General features: G+C 38.6%; 1 protein-coding gene across 12 annotated transcripts in view; it reads left to right on the forward strand.

Annotated features, from left to right (window-relative positions):
* dlg2 (discs, large homolog 2 (Drosophila)) overlaps positions 1 to 26,453 on the forward strand; it is a 968,837-nt gene that overhangs the window by 537,570 nt on the left and 404,814 nt on the right. For all 12 annotated transcript variants that reach the window (XM_043691613.1, XM_043691618.1, XM_043691619.1 and 9 more), the window contains one exon: positions 19,768 to 19,924. In XM_043691613.1, coding sequence (XP_043547548.1) covers positions 19,768 to 19,924 — 157 coding nt within the window. The remainder of the gene's footprint in view (positions 1 to 19,767; positions 19,925 to 26,453) is intronic.

The following is a 26,453-nucleotide window of genomic DNA, read 5'->3' on the forward strand; positions in this document are numbered from 1 at the left end:
ATCTTTGAGGGGCCCTATTCTCTCCCTTGTTACCCTTTTGTCCTTAATATATTTGTAAAAACTCTTTGGATTCTCCTTAATTCTATTTGCCAAAGCTATCTCATGTCCCCGTTTTGCCCTCCTGATTTCCCTTTTAAGTATCCTCCTACTTTCTTTATACTTTTCTAAGGATTCACTCGATCTATCCTGTCATCTGACAAACATTCAGACATTTCTCTCCTGAAATGTGTGGAAGCAGCACAGGTTCTACAATCCTTCCCATAAATAGCACGTGTAGGGAACTTCTTTGGATATCCTTGACCCTGGCTGTTCTCTGTCACTTTAGTTATCTGCAGTCACTCACTTTGTTGATTTGGTGAATGGAACCAATGTTTGGCAGCTGCAATGCTGCACATCTTTTTTGCTCGTTGAATTTGCTCCCCATATTTAATATCACTCCACCTTATCCAGACCTGAATCAGGTGTTAAAATAGAGAAAGTGAACATATATTTACAAAATTGCAGATAGTGTACAATAATCGAACACTCAAGCCACAGATGTGCTATCAGAATGTTCTTTTCTTCCTCCCACAGCATCTAGGTGCAGGCCTGGCTTTTGCTGGGGCAGAAGAAGCCTGTTAATTTTATTTGCTCTGTTGATTTCCAAGACTTGAACAGGTATCCCTCGTGGCTTTCAATATTGACAGTGCCAATCTGCTGAGAGTATCCTGTCATTGTCAAGATCACCCATCTCCATTTGAACAGCTGAAGGCAAGAAGTTACTGGCAACAGGAAGGGGGAGGGGGAGGGGCAAGGCACATGCGGTGTTCTCAGAAGAAGCCACCAGGGTCCTGAATGTTCCTCCTTTGGTGATTCTATTTTGCTTTTGATTGGATCTGATTTATTATTGTCACACGTATTGAGATACAGTGAAAATTATTGTTTTGCATGCTAACGAGTCAAATTATACCTTACATAAGTACATCAGGGTAATAGAGCAGAATGCAGAATATAATGTCACAGCTATAGAAAAGGTGCAGAGAAAACTTAACTCTAACATATAAGAAGTCCTTCAAAAGTATGTTAATTGCGGGGAAGAAGCTGTTTTGAAACCTGTTGGTACATGTTTTCAAACTTTTCTGGCTTTACCCTGTTCCTTTGAGAGAAAAGAACGCCATGCATAAGGTCAAGATCCCTCATCCTCCTTTGGTTTTGCTATTGATGTTGAGCACCCACAGCTAAAGCGATGGAGTATATGTCCTTGTGTGTATTTGTCAGCTACAAAGCATTCTTTTTTTAGATTAGATTACATTACAGTGTGGAAACAGGCCCTTCGGCCCAACAAGTCCACACCAACCCGCCGAAGCGTAACCCACCCATAGCCCTACATTTACCCCTTACCTAACACTACGGGCAATTTAGCATGGCCAATTCACCTGACCTGCACATCTTTGGACTGTAGGAGGAAACCGGAGCACCCGGAGGAAACCCATGCAGACACGGGGAGAACATGCAAACTCCACACAGTCAGTCGCCTGAGGCGGGAATTAAACCCGGGTCTCTGGCGCTGTGAGGCAGCAGTGCTAACCACTGTGCCACCGTGCCGCCCAGTTTACCTTGGTCTCCAAGGTAACAGCCATACTTTCCATGAAGGCAACTAAGTGCTCACATGCTGGAGCCCCCATAGGACCTCTTCACTCCAGTATACTTATGGATCTCTGGTAAAACTGCTTGATTTGCTTCCTCACACTGCAGTTGTGTCATATCAAACAGCCAATTATAGGGACACCTCTTTTGCATAGGGCTGAGGAGATACGTGTTCTCCAGCAGTCCTGGAGACCTTTGGCATTTCTTTCTCCAACAACTGCAGAAAAAACATCAATGCTCTGCTCACCATATTGTGTACTCGAGTGTCATCTATATACAGTACCCACTGAGGTGATTATCTCTTTGTTGGTGGAGGGGACAGTTGAATGTTTTAACTCTGATGTTTCACAGGCTTCCTCCTCAGAGACAATGTTGGTCGAGTGGGGATCCAGCTATGGTCTCCTCCTTGTTGATGTTTTCTGAATGCTGCTAGTCCTTTGGAATAGAAGAGAAATAATTAGTTGGTGACAGTGAAGAGAAGCTGATGCAGAATAATGCATTAGTGTTGGAGTAGAACACAATGTCTTATTGGTTTGCTAGTCCATTGTTATTTCTCCATCACCACAGAAAGAATCCTGCTCTTCTCCAGTTAACATAACGCCCTGTTCCTTAGAAGGGGTCAGCAGCTTGTTGTGCACCAACCTCAAAGATCCTAGCTCTCTCAGCCTTCCTGCAAGGATATAAAGTGAAGAGTTGAGTGTGATGGGAGTGGGTTCAGCAGCAGTTTGTGAGCATGCTTAACCATGCAAGGTGATGAAGCATCCCTATCGAGTCAAGGATTGAGTTTGTAGGTTGAGATGGTGAGATGAGTGTGACCCTTGATTCATCTGTAAAGGAAGAGTCATGTTGATGGCCTTATGAGCGGAACTCAAGATCTCCATTCAAAATGGTTGAACTCAAGAACTTAGGTGAGAGTGACTGCCTTTGACATCAAGGCTTTATTTTCCCAAGTATGGCACATAAAAACTAAAGTCAAAGAGAATCATAGAGAAAACTCCCCATTGGCTGGAGTCAGGTATAGAATAAAAGCAGATTTGTACTTACTTTAATTCAATCACCTCAGTCCCAGTACATCACTGTAGATGCTCCTCAGAGGGTGTCCTATGCCCATCTATTTTCAGTTGCTTTGTAAGTGACCTCCCTTCTATCATAAGGTCAGAAGTGAGGATATTTCTTGATGATTTCACAAAGTTCAATACTATTTGTGACTCCTGACGTATTGATTGCAGTATGCAGCACTTGGCCTGATAATTGGCAAGTAACATTCATGCCACACAAGTGCCAGTTAATGAAAACCACTAATGAATGGGAATCTAGTAATCTCCTTTTGACATTCAATGGCATTACCATCACTGAATCATCATAATCCCATATTCCCCATATCAGCGATTAACATTCACCAGAACCTGAACTGAACCATACAATATATACAGTGTGGCTAGTAGAGTAGGTTGGAGGCTTGGAATTCTAAGGCAACTAACTTGCCTCTTGAATTCCTAAAGTCTGTCTACCAGCTATAAGGCACAAGCCAATAGTTCAACAGAATACCCTCCACTTGCCTGGATGGACGCAGTTCCAACAATACTCAAGAAGTTCAACCCATCCAGTACAAACTAACCTGTATGACTAGTTTTCATTCAACTTAAGCATTCACTACTTCTATCACCAACTGTGTGTATTATATGCAAGATGCACGGCAGCCATTCAACAAGGTTTCTTCAAGGTACCTTGCATTTATGCAATCTCTACCATCTTGAAGGACAAGGACTGTTGATGCACGAAAACATCACCATCTGCAAGTTCCACTCTAAGCCACACACCAGCTTGACTTGAAACTAGATACTCGTTCCTTCACTGATTCTGAGTCAAACTCCTGGAATTCCTTTTCTCACAATACTGTAGGTGTACCTACGCCATGTAGACTGCAGAGGTTCAAGAATGAAGTGCACTGCCACCTTCTCAAGGGATTGGAAAAAATTCTAGCCTTAAAAGTGACATTCACATCCCAAGTAAGAAAGCCCTCTACAAACCTTTGCTTTGCCACTCCTTGTGCATTTCTAATATTCATTGAAGCATTATTTGTGATTATGACCATAATTTGTTTGACCTGAAACTCTGAAATTCAATCCCTCCTGCTCTTTTGGAGGAGCAATTTAATCGATAAATGTCTGACTCAGATGCAGAAATGCTACCTACTGAACCACTTTTGGAGATTTGGAAACACTAAGTACATTGAATGGTAAAGCTGGTGTTTGGTAGAAGGCCGCAGGTGAATAGGTTTATTCAGTAGGGAATGTTTAAAATGCTTTGGAATTATGGAATAGAATGCCTGTGACCCAGAATAATAAAGGTTCAGATTGAACTTCAGAACAAAATCTGGGCTAAGACTGTAAGGTAGTTCCAAGATATGTTTGAAATAATGTCCTTCAGATGTGACATTCAATTATTGACCTGCCTGTTTGCTTCTGCCTGGCTTTAAGTTGATGTTAAATGTCCCAGCAGAATATTGGGAAAGAGAGAGGAGTTCTGATGTAATCAGTAGTATTCTTCCCTCATGAAAAATCACAAAAAATACTTCGATATTGGAAAATTATTGTCTGGCTTATTTTAACAACAGTGAGGACTACATTTTCACATGATTAATTTTATATTAATGTTATATTAATGTTATATTTCTTTGGTCTTTGAGCTGTAATAAGGTATAAATGCAAGTTCTTCCATTTATGAAACTCATTTCTGACACGTCTAATCAAAATTAAAATACTTCTGATTCAACTGTGAAGCTGAGAAATTGAAAAATGCTCATTGTTATCTACCTTAATCAAAATTCATAATTTCCTTTATTGTAATATTTATTCTCTGTCTTTGTGCATATCATAACCCTCAGAAATATATCTGAATGATGTTTCTTACCAATATTGGATCACTTTTTGCTCATCTTTGCCATTATGCTAAGAAGAAGAGGAGAAGCAATGTGGAATGTTATACAAAAAGAGATCTAGGGGTACAGATTCATTGTGCACCTGTGATTCCATTTTCAAGGAACAGAGTAGTGAAGAAGGCTTTCTGCATACTTGCTTTTATCAGTCAGAAAATTGAGTATGGAGTTGGGATGTCTTTTTGCAGCTATACAGGACGTTGATGAGGCCACATTTGGAGTACTGCATGCAGTTCTGGTTGCCCTACTGCAGAAAAGATATTATTAAACTAGAACAAGTGCAGAGAAGATTTAGTAGGATGCGACCTGGGACTGGAATGTTTGAGTTATAAGGAAAGATTGGATAGACTGGGACATTTTTCCCTGAGGTGGGAGACTGAGAAGTAACCGTTTAAAGGTCTATAAAATCATGAAAGCCTAGATAAGAGATAGCCGACAGGCCTCCCCCAGTAGGAAAGTTTAAAGCTGGAAGGCCTGGATTTAAGGTGAGAGAGGAGCGACACAAAAGGGTCCAGAGGGGCAATTTTTTCCATCTGAGAGTGATGAGTGTCTGGAACAGGCTGCCAGAGGTATTGGTGGAAGCGAGTGCAATTTTGTCATTTAAGAAATACTTAGACAGGTAGATGAATTTGATAGGTATGGAGTGATATGAACCAAACACAGGCAAATTGTGAAAACTGGGTGGCATGGACAAGTTGGGCCGAAGGGCGGACCTTTATGGCTCTATGACTGTAAGCAAAATTGACTCTTGTGGTATTGACTTGTAAATATTTTAGTCTTGCCTTATTGATTTCAGTTTTCTTTGTGTTTCCTTTATCTAGTAAATTTAGCAGCTAATTGATGTATAATGCATTCTGCCTAAAGTTACAAAACATTTGCTCAGGTACTTACTAGCTATGGTCATAAAGTGGTTATGGGGGCATTCTTAAATTGTGAGTGCACTTAATGGTTAGTTGCAAAACTGGGTTTATTGCACGACTTGTGCTATAAAAGCATGCCTGTGATTCTCTCAAAAATGCAAATATTTCACTAATGTTCTTTCCTGAGTGAAAGAAAACTTCTACCGATGCATAACTGCATGACCTATTTGTGATTGTTTTAGACACATAAATTGATTCTTGGTTCTTGAGCACCCCCTGCTGTTTACTTCTGTCTGTCACATGCTATTATATTCCTATAAATAATAGATTTATGAATTCAGTACTTCATGGAGTCATAGTCATAGAGATGTACAGCATGGAAACAAACCCTTTGGTCCAACTGTTCCATGCCAACCAAATATCCTAAATTAATCTAGTCCCATTTGCCAGCAATTGACCCAAATCCCTCCATACGCTTCCTATTCATATATTCATCCAGATGCCTTTTAAATATTGTAATTGTACCAGCTCCACCACTTCATCTGGCAGCTCATTCCATAAGTCCACCACCCTCTGCATGGAAAAGTTGCCTCTTAGGTCCCTTTTAAATCTTTCCCCTCTCACCTTAAACCTACGGCCTCTAATTCTGAATTCCCCTACCCCAGGGAAAAGACCTTGTCTATTTATCCTATCCGAACACCTCATGATTTTATAAACTTCTCTAAGGTCACCCCTCAGTGGCCGATGCTCCAGGAAAAACAGCCACAGCCTATTCAGCCCCTCACTCTAGCTCAAATCCTCCAAACCTGGCAACACCCTTATAAATCTTTTCTGAACCTTTTCAAATTTCCCTTTAGGAGGGAGACCAGAATTGCATACAGTCTTCCAAACGTGTGTCTTGTACAGCTGCAACATGACCTTCCAATTCCAATGCTCAATGCTGTGACTAATAAAGGAAAGCATACCAAATGCCATTTTCACTAACCTATCCACTTATGACTCCACTTTCAAGGAACTATGAATCTGCACTCTCTGTTCAGCAGCATTTCCCTGGACCTTTTCATTAAGCCCTGATTTGTCTTTCCAAAAAGCAGCACCTCATATTTATCTAAATTAAACTCCATCTGCCATTCCTTGGCCTATTGGCCCATCTGATCAAGATCCCCTTGTACTCTGAGGTAATCTTCTTCGCTGTCCTCTACACTTCCAATTTTGTTGTAATCTGCAAACTAACTATACCTCCTATGTTCACATCCAAATCATTCATAATTTTTTTTTTCTCTGGGTGACCTTGCACCATACACTGTTTCATCTAGTTGAGTCAAACTGAAGGATTTTTTAGAATACATCAATAATTTTTGATGTCCATCAGCCTGTTTGATAAAATGTAATTACCTGACATGAAACATTTGGCGTTTCTTGATCCAAATGTTGAAATCTAATAAATGCTCAGAAGTGGTTTTCTTCTGGCAATTCATGGTAGTGCTTCTTTTGAGAATTCAAAATTAAATATTATTTTGGTATGTTTGATTATAGACAAAGAATTAGACCCTGCTGCAGGTTGGTAAGACTCTCTGAATACTCAGGTAAAGGCCTTAGCCAATGAGATGGCTCCACTGAGCCTTAATGAATAACTAAGTCTTTGATTCAATTTTTGTACTCTGTTGATCTTAGTGGCCACACCATGCTGCTGGATCAAGGGCAAGAAAAATAAATCCATTATATGCTCCCCTTAATTTTCTCATGATCTGGGTGTGGAAGTACATTATGGGTAGAATTTTTTGGACAGCACGCTGACTGTAATCTAATTAACCCAGCCCCTAACCTAATGCTAACACCATCACTTAAATGGTTAGTAGGGAATATATGTTTTGTTTGGGGAGTCAGAAGAGCCCTTCTGGGATGCAGACTTTGTGAGGGGTAGGTGCCTACAAATAGGACATTTGTACAAATAGAAAAGTGCCTTCTCCTTCCCACCTAAGATCAAGACAAGCCTGAAATTTGTGGCCTGTTGGTAGCCACTTAAGGGCCTCAATTAAACTGATTTTAAGGTGACCATCTAAACTTTGCATGATATCATTAAGTTTATACTAAGGTTGGAGGGTGACTGGTAGGGATTTTGCTGAACAGCCAGCATTTGCCTCCCAGACTCATAGCTAGAAAATTAGTGGACAAGGATTTGGAGAAATGTTGGTACATATAGATCTGTTAAAGTAATTCACTGCTTTTAGAAATGATGGCAAAAAGAGTGAAGGTTTAAAAGACAATATATTAGTATACCATGTCTCAGATTAAAATGCACAACAGCATTTGACGTGGATTACTCATATTACAAGTTATTAATCTTAGCTTGAGTTAATTGAATTTAATACTTTGGCAAGTAGGCTAAAGCATGCAAAGGGCAAAATGTAGGGTGGCACAATTGCTCAGTGGTTAACACTGCTGCCTCACAGCAGCAGGAACCTGAGCTTGATCCCAGCCTTGGTCACTCTGTGTAGAGTTTGCATGTTCTGCTGGGTTTCTGCTGGGTGTTCCGGTTTTCCTCCCACGGTACAAAGATGTAAAGGTTAGGTGGATTGGCCATGCTAAATTTCCTAATAGTGTCCAGGAATGTGCCGGCTAGGTGGAATAGCCATGGTAAATTGGGAGGAGACTAGTTCTCAGTCCAGTCAAGGAGTTAACCAAAGATCATGGCCTATGTTGGGACTAATGAAATAGGTAAAAAGTGGATTGAGGTCATGTGAGCTGAGAGCAGGAATTTTGGAAATAAATTTAATAAAGCATAACCTCAAAGATACTAATCTCAGCATTGCTCTCAGAGTCATGTGTTTGAGAGGTCTGAGAATGAGAATAGACTGATTGACTATGTGACTGGAAAGGAGGTATTGAAGGGAGGGATTTAGATTCTTGCCATATTTGGATCAATTCTAGGGAAGCTAGGATCAGTTCAAGCCCAACTAATCATGCCCTAGCAGGATCAATGCTCTTCCAGTTTGCTAGTACTGCGGGGAAGGGTTTAAACTAGAGTAGGAGGGAGACAGGGACCTGAACAGAGAGAAGAAATTGAGGAAAACGTGATGAAATTGAAAGATAGAAATGTAGAACATAAAAGTAGAAGGCAGAGAAAAGAAGAGCTATCATCAAACAGGGGCATAGTACAAAAAGGTATAAAAATATCAGGCAAGTATGTTAAAAGGCATTATATCTGAATACGTGGAGTATTTCACAGTAAGATAGATGAGTTAACAGCATGTAAAGTTGTAAACAGGTGCAATATGATTGCAGTTATGGAGACATGGCTGTGGCGTGCCCACAGTTAGGAAATTAATATTCAAGGGTATTCAGTCTTTAGGAGAAAATGAGGACTGCAGATGCTGGAGATCAGAGTTGAGAGTGTGGTGCTAGCAAAGGACAGCAGGTGAGGCAGCATCAGAGGAGCAGTAGAATTGACCTGTCAGCATAAGCCCTTCATCAGGAATGAGGCTTGTAGGCCAAGGAGGCTGAGAGATAAGTGGGAGGGAGGTGGGGCTGGTGGGAAGGTAGCTGGGAATGTGGTAGGTAGATGAACGTGTAGGTAGAAGTGATAGGTCAGAGGGGAGGGTATAGGTCAGAGGGGAGGGTGGAGCAGATGGGTGGGAAGGGAGGAAGATGGACAGGTAGGACTGGTCAAAGGGGTGGTGCCAAGTTGGAAGCTTGGGACTGGGATAAGGTTGGAGGAGGGGAAATGAGGAAGCTGGTGAAATCCACATAGATCAGTGTGGTTGCAGGATCCCAAGGCGGAAGATGAGGCGTTCTTCCTCTCGGTATCGGGATCGATGTCAATGATCAATGTCCTATCTGTCCATCTTCCTCCTTCCCACCCATTCACTCCACCCTCCCCTCTGACCTATCACTTCCACCCGCACCTTCATCTACCTATTACATTCCCAGCTACCTTCCCCCCAGCCCCACCCCCATCCAATTTATCTCTCAGCCCCCCCAGCCCAGAAGCCTCATTCCTGATGAACAGCTTATGCCCGAAACATCAATTCCCCTGCTTCTCAGATGCTGCTTGACCTACTGTGCTTTTCCAGCACCACACTCTCATATTCAGTCTTTAGGAAGGATGCAACAAGGAAAAGGAAGTGGGGTGCCATTATTAGTGAAAATGATATTGGTGCAATAATCAAAAGTAAATTGTTATAGAAATCCTGATAATCCTCATTCTAGGATATTAAAGGAAGTGGTCATGGAAATAGCAGGAAATTCAACTCATTGCTTGTAAAAGAAACATAAATGATGGCGCAAAAGACTTCCAATGTTGAGATTGGCCTCGACATGAATATTGCCACAATCCACATCAATCAGGCTCCCTCCTTTAAGGTTCTGTCCATAGTGTTGAAAATGCAATCTTACTACACAGTTTAAAGTATGATTTATAATCCACTGACTTGACTAATATCTCACATTTTCTTTCATCAATTATTGCTCCACAGTGATTAAACAGGACTGAATTATTAATGCTCACAGATCTGTTTCAACTTTAGCCTTAAGTTATTCAACACGAGTTATAACCTATTTAGATCACTCATTTTCTTCCTTTTAGCAATATTTTACACTTAAGTATTCTATAACCTATCTAGTTGTCTCTATATATGTTTCCTCATTCCTCTTGTTCGTCTTTGGCAAGTACTGCTCTCATCAATTTGACATTGCCTCTGAATGCAGTCAATTTGCCTTAACCTTCCACATCTGAAGACATTAATTTAAATGTACAGGTCCCCATATTGATTCCTGGACATTCCATTCATCACTACCTCCATGACAACTGCTCATTCACATCATTTCCTACTAAACGCTTGCACTTCCTCCTCCTCACTTAATTTATTATCAGTTTCCAAGATATAATTTTCATTTCTATTGTTTAAGTAGCAGCCTTTGATCTGGAACTTTACATAAGTATCTTTTGAAAATCCAGTTATAGCATATTGTAAGTCTTTTGGAATATAAATTTCTCATAGAATAGTGAAGATGATTGCACAGGAAGGATTTCCCCCTTCAAAGTCAAACTGATGACAAAGCTATCCCTTTTTCAAAAAGGAGATTTAATTGATTACAAGTGCTTTAAGGGTTAAAAACACTGCCTCTTAATTATACATATTAGGAAGCACCAAGGTTCAATCTCAATTTATCAATACTGACTTGTGCTGTGTATTTCTAACATTTTTATTTTCTTTTGTTTTAGTTATTCAGTATTTGCAATATTTATTTTTATTTCGAAAACTTATTTCTATTTGATGCTGATTGTATTGATATGAATGGAATTCCTGAAGAAGGGCTTATGCCCGAAACATCAATTCGCCTGTTCCTTGGATGCTGCCTGACCTGCTGCGCTTTTCCAGCTTTTTCAGCTCTGATCTCCAGCATCTGCAGTCCTCACTTTCTCCTACACAAGATTATAGCCTATAGTGTTGTGGGTAATACATTAGCATAGATAGAGGATTGGTTAACTAGCAGAAAACTGCCTGGATAAATTTTCAAATTGGCAAATTGTAATTAGAGGATGCCACAGAGATCAATGCTGGGTCTCAATTATTTACGATCTATATTGATGGCTTGGTTGAAGGAACAGACTGTTTTGTAGCCAGGTTTGTAGCTCATGATATAGAGATAGATAGTTGTAAGAAGGATATACATCTGCGAAGGGATATATAGATTGGTCAGGTAACTGGAAACCCTTTGGCAGATTGAGTATATTGTAGAAAAATGTAATTTACTGAGGAAGCATTAAAAAAAATTTAAATGGAGATTACATAATGCTGCAATACAAGGAATCTGCATATCCGGGTATGTGAAACAAAAAAAAACAGGTACAGCAAGAAATTACGAAAGCAAATCAAATGCTGGCTTTACACTGCCGTGGATTGGAATGTAAAAGGAAGGTCTTACAATAGTTGTACAAGGTATCAGAGGTATCACAGTTTTGATCTCTATTTAAACAAGGGGATATTTATATTGGAGGTCATTCAAATAAGGTTTTCTGGGATGATTCCTGGTTAGAGGCCTTTTTTATTATAGTGAAAGATTGAGTAGGTTGGGGTTATACTCATTGGAATTTAGAAGGAACGTAGATGATACTGATTAAGATGGCACAACAAGACAGATGTTGAGAGGATGTTTCTCCTCCAAGGGGAATTTATAACTATTGGTAACAGTTTCAAAATATGGGTATAACATTTAAAATATAACATTTTATAAATAAAAATAAATATTGCAAATACTGAATAATTAAAACAAAAGAAAATAAAAATGCTGGAATTACACAGTGCATGAGTCAGTATTGATAAATTGAGATCAAACCTTGACTCTTCTTAATGTGTATAATTAAGAGGCAGGAAAATGGGGTTGAGGCCACAATCAGATTAATCATGATGTCACAACTGTTGAGGTATTTTCCGCATGGTGTGTGAACTGAGTTAATTTAGCTCATTTAGTCTAGCAGTTTTTTAAAATTTATATAATACTATTTAAAGTAGACCAACAGTCAAAACTTTTTCCTAAACAGTTTTGAGAAGATTTGTACCTCAGGTTGAGGTTCTGGATTTAGGTTTGCTCACTGAGCTGGGAGGTTCATTTTCAGCTGTTTCATCACCATACTAGGTAACATCACCAGTGAGCCTCTGGATGAAGCAGTGGTGGCATGTGTTTAGGTTTCCTTGGGTTGGTGATGCCAATTCCTGTGGTGATGTCATTTCCTGTTAATTTTCTCAGGGTGGTAAATGGGATTCAAGTCAATACGCCACACATTTTAGAAATAGACCAGTGCTTCATCTGGAGACTCACTGATGGTGTTACCTAGTATAGTGACGAAACATCTGAAGACAGTTTTATATATAGTTTAGGAAATGCCTTAGGGAAAAGAGAACTAATTAACAAAACAATTACAAGATTCTGTTTACCATGCACTTTGTTCTCTCTTGGTCAAAGTCTCCCCTTGAGAGTGTCATTCAATCATTGTCTTCTTGGAGTTCTGTACTGAAGATGACTGGATATTCAGTTTTTATATACAAGTCGGGTAATCTATATTCGCGCATCCGAAAACCAAAAAGGCAAACCCTGAAGGTCTATTCGAAAGCGGGCCCAAATAGACCCAAAGCAAAGTTTCTCTTTACAAGGACTTACAAGTGCATCCACAAACAGAAAATATCCTTTATCTGAAAGCCAGTTGGTCCTGAGATTTTCAGCTAAAGGATTCCAAACGGGCGGCACGGTGGCACAGTGGTTAGCACTGCTGCCTCACAGCGCCAGAGACCCGGGTTCAATTCCCGCCTCAGGCGACTGACTGTGTGGAGTTTGCACGTTCTCCCCGTGTCTGCGTGGGTTTCCTCCGGGTGCTCCGGTTTCCTCCTACAGTCCAAAGATGTGCAGGTTAGGTGAATTGGCCATGCTAAATTGCCCGTAATGTTAGGTAAGGGGTAAATGTAGGGGTGGCGGGTCGGTGTGGACTTGTTGGGCCGAAGGGCCTGTTTCCACACTGTAATGTAATGTAATGTAATGTAATGTAAAAAATGTAATGTAATGTAATGTAATGTAATGTAATCAAACCTGTAGTTCCAGCTTGCAAATGTGTCTGTCTCAGATTATCCAACTCTGATTAGTCCAGTTCTGGAGCTAAACTCATCTATTATCTTTTAGCTGAAGCAATCAGCTTTTCTAGTGCCTTAGGTATCAGCTTAGATGGCTTCACTTTGTTGTCTACCTTAGAAGAACTCCTTAGGTTTCTGAGATGAGATGTGGAGAAAGTGAGGATTGCAGATGCTTTCCTGAAGAAGGGCTTATGCCCGAAACGTCGATTCTCCTGTTCCTTGGATGCTGCCTGACCTGCTGCGCTTTTCCAGCAACACATTTTCAGCTGAGATGAGATGTGTTTTAAATATCTCCCTTTTGTGATTTGAGACTGAGACAACTCTCTTTATATTTGCACAAAATGTGATTTTTTTGACTATGAACATGGTCTATTTTGCTCCTGGCTTCACTTTCTTGAATATTACCAGACTTGTCATAAATAAAATAGCTTGGACTTGGTCCTATAACTCAGCGTTCTACATTTTTGTTCTTAAAAGTTGGAGAGGTGTTTTTTCCATTTCTCTTCACTCTCTGTTCCTGTAGGATCCAGGTCCTTTTCCTTTGTCTCCCTTTATCTCACTCCCATGCTGATTCTAACCATTTAGTCTTCACCTGCTGTGATTCAGCAATCATTTGGGTTAAATAATAGCCCTCGGCCTTCCTTTTAGATGTACATGCTGAGGTGCGTTTTAATATTGTAGGGGAGAGAACTTCTCTAATAACACCAATTCTCTATTCCCTTTTTAATAGGTTGTAGCTGTGTTGGCATGGGTTTCTTACATTTCAGAATTGCTGATGAGATGCTTCTAACTCAAGTTCATTGACACTATGTGTTGCCTCCTGTTTGTAATCAACAGTCCCTTCAGGTGACATGGTGGAAATCATGGACATTTCCTTCTAGCTGACCATAGAACGTTACTATTCCCACTGCTTGGAGTAACTGTTCTGCCATGGGTAGTACAGGAAGATTCTACATCTCCTGAATTTGAGAACAAATTGGAGAATTTTAGGGCTTTGAAACCTGTTTCGATATTATGATGGTTATGGCTGTTAGTTAGTGATGCTCACATTCTACAAGTGAATAAAAACAATTGGGCATAATGGAATTTTCCTTGGCAGCTTCAAACTACATCTAATTACTATCTATTTGTGCTTGCTACTCTAATTCCAACATCTGTATTTTGAAATCCTGTCCCTGTTTTAACCTGTCCTCCATATATTTCTGACCTTAAAACTTTAGCTCCTTTTCTCTGGCTAATCTTTCTTGTCTTGAGTTTGACTTTCTAATTGTTCCTTCTTTCTGAATTTGTCTTTCTAACTCCTCTTCTCTGGTTTTAAACTACAGCTGCTGTTCCAGTTTTTATAGCTTTATTTGGGTTAAATTAACTAAATCAGGTTCCAATTCAATTTCTGTTGTTTACTCTCTTTCTTAACTGAAACTGAAACATTCAGCCAATATTCTCAAGAAGTCCTGCATCTGTCTCACTGGAGATCCACATGCTTAGAAATGGCTTTTAAATGATCGACATCTAAGGGCTGTCACTTTTGCCAAATTAAACATTCCCGTTCAATAAGTTCTTGGCAAAGGTCATTTTCTTAAATTATTTTAGCACATTTAGAAAACAAACAATCACTGCTGTAAACCTGACTTATTTTCAAATAGTTTGATTCTGGTCATTATCCTCTACTTGCAAATTTTAGGTAATTCAAACTCTACTTGTTTCACGATGGATTAAAATCTAACTATTTTAAATTTTAGCTTTGTCTTATTTTGCAATGGATACAGTCACAGACATGAGCCCCCAGTCGTCACTGGCCATGTGACAGTTATGTCTGTTGGTTGTAATAAATGATCCTTTTGGAAGACAGTATAGATCAAATGGCCTTCTCCAGACTTCGCTTCTTATATTCTTGAATTCCTACAATTCCTGCTTCTGATCATAATCCACTGATTTCTACTGAAAGTGGCTGTGTGAGAATGCCAGATGAGAATAGCATTGGGCTCAGCTATGATATTTTGTACAAAATTTTAAAAATCACACAACACCAGGTTATAGTCCATTTATTTGGAAGCACTAACTTTTGGAGTGCTGCTCCTTCATCAGATGGTTGTGGAGTATCAGATCATAAGAAACAAAATTTATAGTAAAAGTTTACAGTGTGATGTAACTGAAATTATATATTGCAAAAGACCTAGATTGTTTGTTAAGCCGCTCAGCTTTTAGAATGAACATGTTGGTCTCAGTTCTTTCATATGTAAATCGCAGAACATTTTTAAAGTTACATTCTCAAGTGTGTGATTTCAACCCAGATAATATGTTGAAGGTGTGAGGTGCCCTGTGTGAGACTTCCACCCCTAGAAAACTCTCAATGACTCAAAGAGGCATTACAACACCAAGCACTGCTTAAACCAACCAAATTCAACACCCGGAACAAAAGACATAACATCTACAACTTGCTGCCTTTGAGTCCAACAACCCTAATTGCAAATTGAAACTATAGAATAATCTTGAATGAGCCTCCAGTCTGTTATGTAGCAGGCCAGACCCTCTCAAAACGTTCTAAGCAGGTAGGCAAGACTCTGACTTTTCTTATTTTAAAGGCAGATGTCTAGTAGATATTCCAGGAGTGATGCAGCTGGTCAAACTACTCAGCTTTAAGCAAAACCGAATTTATTTGCACACGATAGTTTAAACACAAACAAAAGAAAACAGAATTTAGAATAACAACTATTTGGAAATGCAACCGACTTGAAATGGCAACTTACCGAAGGAGCTGATCCAGTACCTGCAACATCCCAAAAATACACCTGTTGGCAAATAGTAAATTCAAACTCAAGTTCTTACAGGCAGGAGAGATTGCAGGCAAGAAACATCTGTTGAAACATGGAACCTTTTTTCACAGTAACAGCTTCTCTGCTACAAGCAGTTTCTGACTGTCTGCTAAAACAAACCAAACTAGAAAAATAACCTGAAAAATGTGTTGCTGGAAAAGCGCAGCAGGTCAGGCAGCATCCAAGGAGCAGGAGAATCGACGTTTCGGGCATAAGTCCTTCTTCAGGAATCCTGAAGAAGGGCTTATGCCCGAAACGTCGATTCTCCTACTCCTTGGATGCTGCCTGACCTGCTGCGCTTTTCCAGCAACACATTTTTCAGCTCTGATCTCCAGCATCTGCAGCCCTCACTTTCTCCTAGAAAAATAACCTGAACTGGGAGGACTAGCTAATCCTCTGCCATTTTTAAAAGTAGCCTCATCCAGATATATGGGCACTTCTGCCTTTATAACCCATCTTTGAAAAAAAACAAGGACAAAATAACCTTGTTGAAGTGGCAGCATTTTCACACAGTAGTATCACCAACAAGCCCGGTTTGTTCAATCTTTCCGCATAAAATAACTCCCTCCCCTCCATCTCCAACACCCCAACCTCCATTCCAGACATCAGTTAAGTGAATCTTCCCTGAATTGCTTCCAACACCTTTATGTCCTTTCTTATATAGGGAGACCAAAATTGTGCACAGTACTCCAGATATTATCTGACCAGTACCCATATAAATGTGGAAAAGAATCTCAGTTTTTATATTCCATAGTTGGCAACATTCCATTTGCCTTCCTAATTACTTGCTGTATACTAATTTTCTGTGACTCCTGTACCAGGATACCCAGATCCCTCTGTACCTCAGAGTTCTGTAACCTTACACAATTTAAGTAATAGGCTGATTTCCTATTCTTCTTGCCAAAGTAGAGATTTTCCACATTTCCTACATTATACTCCATTTGTCAAAGTTTTGCCCCCCTACTTAATCTAGCCATATGCTATTACATATAGACACTCATATTACATATTACAGACACTCATTTGTGAGACCACAAGATGTAGAAGTACAGCACTGATTCCTGTGGCTCACCATTATTTACAGGTTGCCATTCTGAAAATGCCCCCCTTATCCCAACTGTCTGACTTCTCTTTGTTAGTAGGTGTGACTATGACACCATTGGCTCTTTATTAAGTAGCCTAATGTATGGTGCATTACTATTCATCTTCTGAAAATTCAAATATATTGCATCCATTACGTCCTCTTTTTATATCCTGTTGTTTCCTCTTCAAAGAATTGTAGTAAATCTGTCAAGCATGATTTCTTCTTCAAGAAACCATATTGATACCGTTTGGTCATGTTATGTATTTCTAAATACACCACTAATACATCCTGTATAATGGACTCTGACATTTTTCCAATATCAGATGTTAAGCTGTCTGACCTTTATTTACCTGTTTTATATCTGCTTTCCTTGCTGTGTCCTCTTCATATCTTAAATTCCTGACTATCTTTGTGTTTTTACTAATCATTATTTTACTTGGTTCCTTACTCCAAGTCATTAATATAAAGTTCATAATTTTAAATTTCATTGTCAAATTTATACTCTTTAAATTGTAGCGCTAATGAGCACATTGAGATAAGAATGGTAACAAAACTGATTGGCCAGCCTATAGTTTTGAAATAATTTTCTCAGAAGAGGGGAAACAAAATACATTTTAAATATTTAATAAGTATTTAAATATTTAATAAATATTTGAATATGTACACAGGCATTTAATTTACATACTGAAAAAAAGTCCTTCATTAGTAATAATGAAATAGTTTTGTTATTATGATTGAAGAAATTAACATAAATTATAAAGTCTAAAATTCTTAATGCTAATTCTAAGTATAAAGCAATATTCAGGCCGTTTGGTTTACTTAATTTCCCATGTGAGTTTTCAGAGAGTTATTAAAAGAAATGAATTCATGAACATGAACATGTAAAGGGGTATGAAATGAATTAAAAGGATTTGATTGAAATCTCAGGGTTATTTGATCCCTGACAGTGCAGCAGATGGGTCTACAGTTGCCTTCAGCTCCTTAGGCTAGAGAACAGATAACTTGCAATTGTTTACACTCTCGATTGTTATTCAGTGATTCTACGTATCAGATGAAGACTTAATTTGATTTATTGTTGTAAGACCAGAACATGTTCATCTATGATGTCCTCCACAGTCAAATAAAGAGTAGACATTCAAATATGAAACTTAGTGGTGGGCAATGCTCGCAAAATCATAACTAAAAAAGACCCAGTGTAGCAAAGAAATGGACATAGGCAGAAAGTCGTATTTTAAAAAAGGACGCTGTGCAACTACCCTTGTCCAAACAACTTAAGTAATGTTTGATCCATGGATTTCATATTACCTATCTCAAACAGTAAGACAATGTATAAATGTCTGTTCACAACGAAATAATATTATAGACGGTGGAACATAACTGAAGGCAAGTAGATGTGATTAAGTATTGCTCCCATCTGCTTTTGAGCATAGTTTGTTTTACCTAGATGAAATGTATATTGATATATTTATACATGTAATTGTATTTGGTTTACTTCTGCATTCCTCTTATAAGAAATCAGATATCATTTTCTATGTTTCCAGCTGCACGCTATTCAAGGGAAAACAAACATGAAAGGGAATGAATCAATTAATCCCTGAAACCAAAAATGGGAATTGCACAATTTACTCGTATCTATTGGCTGCAACGCAAGCCACATGAATGATTTCGGCATAAGATAGCATTGTTGATTGGCTGGTTGCCTGAGCATGGGGCCAATATTTTGATTACCTACCACTAGTTATAGCTAATTTGACCTCTAAAACTAATGTTGCAATGTGGCTGTTGTGGGAGCTAAACCTGGCCTTAGAACAACAGAAGCTTGGAACAAAATGGAAGAAAGCAGGCTGTAAAGATTTTCAACATAAGAATATAAGAACACAGAAAAAGAAACCCCTTCCACAAGCCTGCTGTCTCTTTCAATTTGATCATTGTTGATGTATCTTTATTTCTCTTTCCTGTTATATTCCCAGAATCTTTGATTCCCTTAATAACCAAAGGTCTATTGATCCCTGCCTTAAACATTACTATGGTTGGAGCTTCCAATGCTTGCTGAGATAGCAAATTTCAAGGATTCGCAACCATCTTTAAATAAAGATAGGTTACCACATCTTAATTTTAAACATTAGGGCTCTTGACTTTGACCTCTCATTCTAGACTTCCTAATCGGGAAATATTCTTCCAGCATCAACCTAGAAAACTGAAGATTTTGAAAGGCTGGAATTTCACCACAAGTTTGGGCAGAACAGAGACAATTCATTAACAATTATGAGAAAAGAAATGGGTGCAGTGCACACTCTACAAACTTAAAAATATTTTGCTGAGTGTTTGTTGGGAAGCTACTTGACTTACTTTCAAATTTAAGGTGAAGTTAGGGTGAACATTTTCAAATTTAATTATAATAACTACAATAATAACACACAGCTGTTAAAAAAAGTAAGATTTCATCTCCTCACCATCTTATCCATTGAAACTGAAAAAGAGTTTTCAAATTAGGAATGATTTCACTAAAATCTAATTTGACTTTAATTTTTCTTTATTTTTGCCAACTGTTCTTACTTTTGAAACTTCAGTTAATCAGCTATTTGTTTTTGTGCAATTTAATGATAGGCCTTTGAAAAATGCAGACAATATAAATCATGTAACAATTTAAAATCTTTCAGAAATTGGAAATAGAATGGTCAACTCTTTAATGATCCAACTTTTGTGGTTGATTTATTCAGTGTATAAATCACTGGTACATATCCATCTTATTAGCAAATAGATTAAAAGTGGAGAAAATTGTTTTAAAGTCCCTGACTTTCATTTTTTTTTCTACTTACAGGGAACCAAGAAAATTTGTGCTGCACAGAGGATCTGGTGGATTAGGCTTTAACATTGTTGGGGGTGAAGATGGTGAAGGAATATTCATTTCGTTTATCCTGGCAGGTGGACCAGCAGATCTTAGTGGAGAGCTGCGAAGAGGTGACCAAATTCTATCAGTAAGTCTTTTTATTTTGGTGTAGTCATGTTTAAAAGCTCCTGTTGTGCGATTATTGATGAAGTGTATCCATTGTGTAATCTAAACAGGAATGTTGCAGATACCATCCAAAGAACTTTGAACAAGAAAGTAATTAATGCCCAACTCTCAAACCACCACACCAAAATTAATAAGCAAGATTACCACTCAAAATTGCCTGCAATTGCATGTGATCAGTGTGCTGTGTATGACAATCACACCTCAAGAAGCAATGCATTTATCATTGGAAAGGTGAAGTTAAGGCAGTGGACACAAACCAATAGTGTGTCAAGATAGCCAGGAAGGAAATATGGATGGAACAAGTTGATAGCTGCTGACTACAGCCTGCAGTTTTAGTGTGGTACTGAAACTAATTGTATTCTGAAAGCAGCCTAAGCTGCATTACACCAATCAGTTTTGGGAAGGAATCCGGAATTGACATTGGGATCCCAATTTTCAGAGAGGGAATGTTGTGACCTAGACCATTATGGGATACCAAATCAACATTACATATGGCATTCTATGGTTGATAATAAATCCCTGCATAGTGCAGTATATAGTGCCTGAAAAATAGCTTCTATCTGTCTTAAGTTGTGCTTTGAATAATTATTTATGCATTGCATTTAAATTTCTTAATATGCAAATGCATTTAGAAGAATGTGACCTTGAGATATTTTATTGTATTAGAAAGAGCTTTATAAATATAAATCATTATTGTCATTGATATATAATAATGCCAAACGAATCATAAAGTCACAAAAAAAGTCATTTTTAAGTATCAAGCCTGAAGTTGGAATATTTATTGCAATTATTCTTCATAATTTTAAAAAATTACTGTATGGCTTATTCTTTTCTTTGCTAGCACTAAATATTGTGTTTTAGTTTGGCACTTCAGCCAGATTGAACAATTTTTTTCAAATGCTGAATGAAGGAATTCAGATATTGGATCATTGTACGATTTATTTTAATTCTGATCTTTTACATTTAGTTGTTGAAATAAATGATATGAAGAGTGAGAGTTGGAAACTTGCAATTCTCATACACCTAATTGTGCTTGTTTTTGACAAGAATCGATTTTCCAGTGTCAGTGTTGTTTTAAAGACACCTGTTTTGTAGACCTCAAACAGAATGATGCAATTACAAAAATGGCAGATTATATTTTGGAAGTGGAGATGATTTGCTCCTTGTCACTGAACATTAAATTTATTTGATTGCTCTATTTTGTCCTTATTTTTGCATTAATATGATTTAAAAGTGATACAGGAGCTCCAAACATTACAGTAAAACAGCATGCACAAATGTTGTTTTGTTATTGTTTTTTTCTACTTTCTGTCTCCAGGATTATGCTATCTGTTTTGAATACACTATCAGTGATATCTTTTACCATGATTGGATTTCAGCTGTATATTCAGATATAGATCCGTTTGTTCTGTAAAATATGTATGTACATTTTTGCACAGACTTCACTTGCTACTTAGGCAAATTATCGATCTTTCTACTCCATCTATATGAAAATTTACAAATAAGCCAGAGGCAACGTTTTTCTGTGAAATTGTTAATACCCTAGAAAAATGAAAGCAACTAATAGAAGCAGTAAGTAGTGAGAACTGTCTGTCTCTAGCTCCCAATAGTTCTCATACTTATTGTGTATTGGTGATATTGTTGTGTTTAGGCAGACTGGATTTACTAGTTTGACAGAACTTGATATGTTCTTGAGAAAAATCTCAAATCAATTTTTTTTCTCTTAGGAATTCTGAACACTGCCAGAAGAGGGCTGTATTCAATCAAACATGAATTTCAGTGTATTTCTTTATGTGATTGTTTACTTTTATAGGTGACAGAAATTCTTGGCTTTCTGCATTAATAACAATTTACATTTTATATAACACTATTAATATAGGAAAACACCCCAAGGTGCCTCACAGAAATGTAATAAGGCATAAATTGACAATGAAACAAGTATGAAATATTGAGGCAGAGGGGATGGGGAGTTAGATGTGGTGGTAACTAAAGGCTTTGTCAAAGATGTTGATTTTAAGGAAGGTCTTAATGAACAAGAAACCAAATGAGAGGGATTAAGCTCAAGGGAGGAAATTCCAGAGCTTACACATAGCCTCCAAAGGTGAGGTGAAGGAAATCTTCTCAAAGCTTACTGTGGAGGAAATAGCCTAGAATTGCAACAGCCCAGAATTATAGGGCTGAAGGAGTTCAAAGATATAGAGAAATGCAGGCCATACAGGTATTTGAAATATAAGGAAGAAATTTCTAGTTTGGAGATATTGGGGATCAAAAGCCAAAGCAGATCAGTAACTACTGGGGTGATGCATGAACAAGACTTAATGTGATTTTGGATATTAAAGATTAGGGTGAGAATACGTTAATTGGGTGATCGATAACAGGTCATCCAGAAGGCTATTAGTGCAGTTCTCTGGAAGTGAGAAAATAAAATTGATAATTTTGCAGATGGGTTGAGGAAGAGCTGGAGATGGGTGATGTTCCAGGATTGTAAATAGGCTGATGTAAAGGATGTGCTGTAGAAAGTACAGCACAGTCTCAAATAGGACAAAAAGTTGCATACAAGGATATGATACAAGTATCCCAAGCTTCACCCTCCAGGAGACCTGATGGTTTGGTGTATACTTCAACCTCCAAACCCCAATAAAATTAGAGATAAAATTAGCTCCCTTCTCTGCAGTCTTGGACAGTGCTAACACAACAATGTAAAATTTCCTAATACTAACTCATACATCCCTATCAATAGTCCACTATAGCCTGCCTTTAAAGTTAAATTTCTGGAAGGCCTTATCTCAGTAGGATTTGAAAATAGACAATGTTAACACCTAAATGTTATTTTGCGTCTGGAAGGATAACGTGAGAAATGAAACTTGTTAAAAATGACACAAAGCCGATTTCTGGTAAGATTCAGCCTCTGCTGTATGAATTTCCCAGATTGTTTGCTCGGCCTCTGAATTAAGTTTGTTCATATAAAAGTACCCATTATGAATGAGCAGAACACACTGGTTGCCAAGATTTAATTGAGTAATTTGCCTCCTTATGTTCAAAAGGGTTAAGTAGCTGGAGTGACCTTCCATTTGACATATCCCTGGTCTATAAATTACTATACTAGGAGTCGTAGCAGAGCCAAGATGCTCTAACAGTCAGACACAATGGTTATAGGCAACATCCTCCTTGTTACTATCCCAATTGGTGCTGACGTATTTGTGGTTATATTTCAGCATAAGTTCTCATTAACAAAATTAGCATACAAATTAGCAGAAGTTTTGGCAGAACTTCTAAGAAATTTTGCAGCTAATGTATTGTATTAATCATAATTTTGAATAAACGGATGCTTTGGGATTAAGAACAGAAATTGCTGGATTATTAGGTCTCTGGTAAGAGAAACACAGTAATAATGGCATAGCTTTAATGATTGGTCCTCCTTGCAGTCTGGAAGGTCAGTTAAAGATCAGGAACCCAAAAGTTAGTGGAGTAGGCTTTGCTTATCAATTACCTCTCTGTAGAATTAAATAGCTGACCTGTCATTTGTAGTGGGAGATTTTGGCATACTTGAAAACATATGCCATTTAAATGTAGAATTCAGTAGGTTTATTCTTAGTATGCCATGTTATTTTCTTCCTTTTAATTCTCTCCCAACTGTTCCTCCTCTGCCCACTCATCTGCTTCTAAGTCCCAACTGGCGAGATTTCTATATTGCCATACCTTCACAATTCCTGATTAAACTCTTCCTTAGACTTCCCTCAGTGTCAATGGTGTGTCTACAACCCAACGACTACAACATTTTCAGATTAGTGATCTTATGTCAGTTTGTTCTTGATGTAATCCTGTGTGATCTCTTTAGATTAAAAAATAATCACTAGTACAAGTTATTAACTCTAGTTATTTCATTAACTTAAAGCAATTTAATTTGGTAATCAGAAGTAAATGTTTTCCCAGAGAAAAAATTGTATATTCTTGTACAACCTTATTCTGGTGAATAGAACTCAAAAGATGTGATGATCATTTCCTGGTCCAAGAAGAGAAGAACTTTATAGCCGCTTGTTTACCTCCATCTTCAACATTCATTCTCTTCACTGCTGAAGTGCAGCGGCATGATTCACTGCAGTAAAGCGCTAAAGCTCTTTTAACAGCACCTTGAATTGAATTAGCTTTATTATCACATTTACTCAAAAGGGTATAATGAAAAGGTTGCAAGTCACCACTTACAGCACCATCTTAGGTACAAAACTACGCAGGTAGACAGCTTCTTCAATTACAAGATTAGTTACAGTAACAATGTCACAGCACCATCTTAGGTATGTCTCAGTACAGTCCTTTGTTACAGAATAGAGCTATTAGAAAGACAAGGGCAGAAGAGGTGTGGGATCAACATTACCTGTAGGTTCCCCTTCAAGTTACAAAATGTCTTGAGATGGAACTGTACTGCAATATCTTCACAGTTGTTCATTAAAAACCCTGGAACCCCTCCAGGACTCCTCCCAAAACTGCTGTGAGTGTTCGTGCAGTCCAAGGATTGCAATGGTTCAAGAACTCAACTCACCATCACCTTTGTCAATGCAACTAAGGATGGATAATAACCCAACCTTTGCTCGTATCCCATGCATGAATAAAAAAAAATTCTATTGTTATGAACATACTGAAAATGGACCATCAATGTTCAACTTTCAACATTTGATTTTCACAATCAAGGTTTTCATGGATTAAAATTAGTTTTGTAAAGCCTACTACTGACCTGGTTGCTTTGATGTCCAGGCAATTACTTGGAAGATCTGGAAGTGGCTTCCACTTTAATCAAGAAGCAACAAAACTCAGCGAGGCATCAATGAATTCACGTCTGCTGTTTTATTTACACTTGCATGATAACTTTGAAATTAATCTGCAGAGTGTTCAGTTAAAAAAAAATCTCTGATCCAAACTCAGAATTCATCATGGCTGATCATCCAACTCATTAGCTTAATCCTGCTTTCTCCCCATAATCTTTGACCCCATTCACCCCAAGTGCTATATCTCGCTGTCTTTTGAAAACATTCTGTGTTTTGGCATCAATTACTTCCTGTGGTAATGAATTACACAGCCTCACCACTCTTTGGGCGAAGAAATGTCTCCTCATTTCAGTCCTAAATTGTCTACCCCAATTCCTCAGGCTATGACCCTGGTCCTGGATACACCCAATATTGGGAACATCCTCTCTATATCTACCCTGTCTAGTCCTGTTAGGATTTTATAAATCTCTGAGACTCTTCTTCCCCTCTACCACCCCCTCCCCTGCCCCCAACCCCCATTCGTCTGAACTCCAGCAAAAACTACCCTAACATAGTCAATCTCTCCTCATACGTCAGTCCCACCATCTCCGGAATCAGCCTGGTAAACTTTTGCTGCACTCCTCAAGAGTAAGAGCATTCTTCCTCAGAAAAGAATCTAAAACTGCACCCAGTATTCTACGTGTGGCCTCACCAAGGCCCTGTATAACTGTAACAACACAACCCTGCTCGTGTACTCGAAACCTCTCACAATGAAGATCAACGTACCGTTTGCTTTTTTTACTGCCTACTGCACCTGCATGCTTACCTTCAATGACTGGTGCACATGGATGCCCAAGTCCCACTGCACACTCCCCTCTCCCAATTTACAGCCATTCAGTTGGCAATCTGCCTTTTTGTTTTTGCTTCCAAAGTGAATAACTTCACATTTATCCAAATTATACTACATCTGCCATTGACTTGCACACTCACCCACGTGTCCAGATCATGCTGAAGGATCTCTGCATCCTTATCACAGTTCACCTTCCCACCTAACTTGTTATCATCTGCAAACTTTGAGATGTTACATTTTGTTCCCTCATCCAAATCATTAATATATGTTGTAAATAGCTGGGGTCCCAGCACCGATCCCTGTGGCACCCCACTGGTTACTGCCTGCCAAATTGAAAAGGACCCATTAATTCTTACTCTTTGTTTCCACTCTACGAACCAGTTTTCTATCCATCTCAATACAATTACCCTAATCCCATGCGCTTTTATCTTGCACAATAATCTCTTACGCAGGACTTTGTCAAACGCTTTCTGAAAGTCAAAATATACCACGTTGATTGGCTCCCCCTTGTCAACTCTACTAGTTACATCTTCATAGAATTCCAACAGGTCTGTCGAGCACGATTTTCCCTTCATAAATCCATACTGACTCTTTCTGATCCTGCTACAGGGAACTATAGACCAGTGAGCCTGACCTCGGTGGTGGGCAAGTTGTTGGAGGGAATCCTGAGGGACAGAATGTACATGTATTTGGAAAGGCAAGGACTGATTCAGGATAGTTAACATGGCTTTGTGCATGGGAAATCATGTCTCACAAACTTGATTGAGTTTTTTGAAGGTTAGATCTCATGGAATACAGGGAGAACTAGCCATTTGGATACAGAACTGGGCTCAAAGGTAGAAGACAGAGGGTGGTGGTGGAGGGTTGTTTTTCAGACTGGAGGCCTGTGACCAGTGGAGTGC

The sequence above is a fragment of the Chiloscyllium plagiosum genome, chromosome 6 (assembly GCF_004010195.1).
Source record: "Chiloscyllium plagiosum isolate BGI_BamShark_2017 chromosome 6, ASM401019v2, whole genome shotgun sequence".
In the NCBI taxonomy this organism is placed as follows: domain Eukaryota; kingdom Metazoa; phylum Chordata; class Chondrichthyes; order Orectolobiformes; family Hemiscylliidae; genus Chiloscyllium; species Chiloscyllium plagiosum.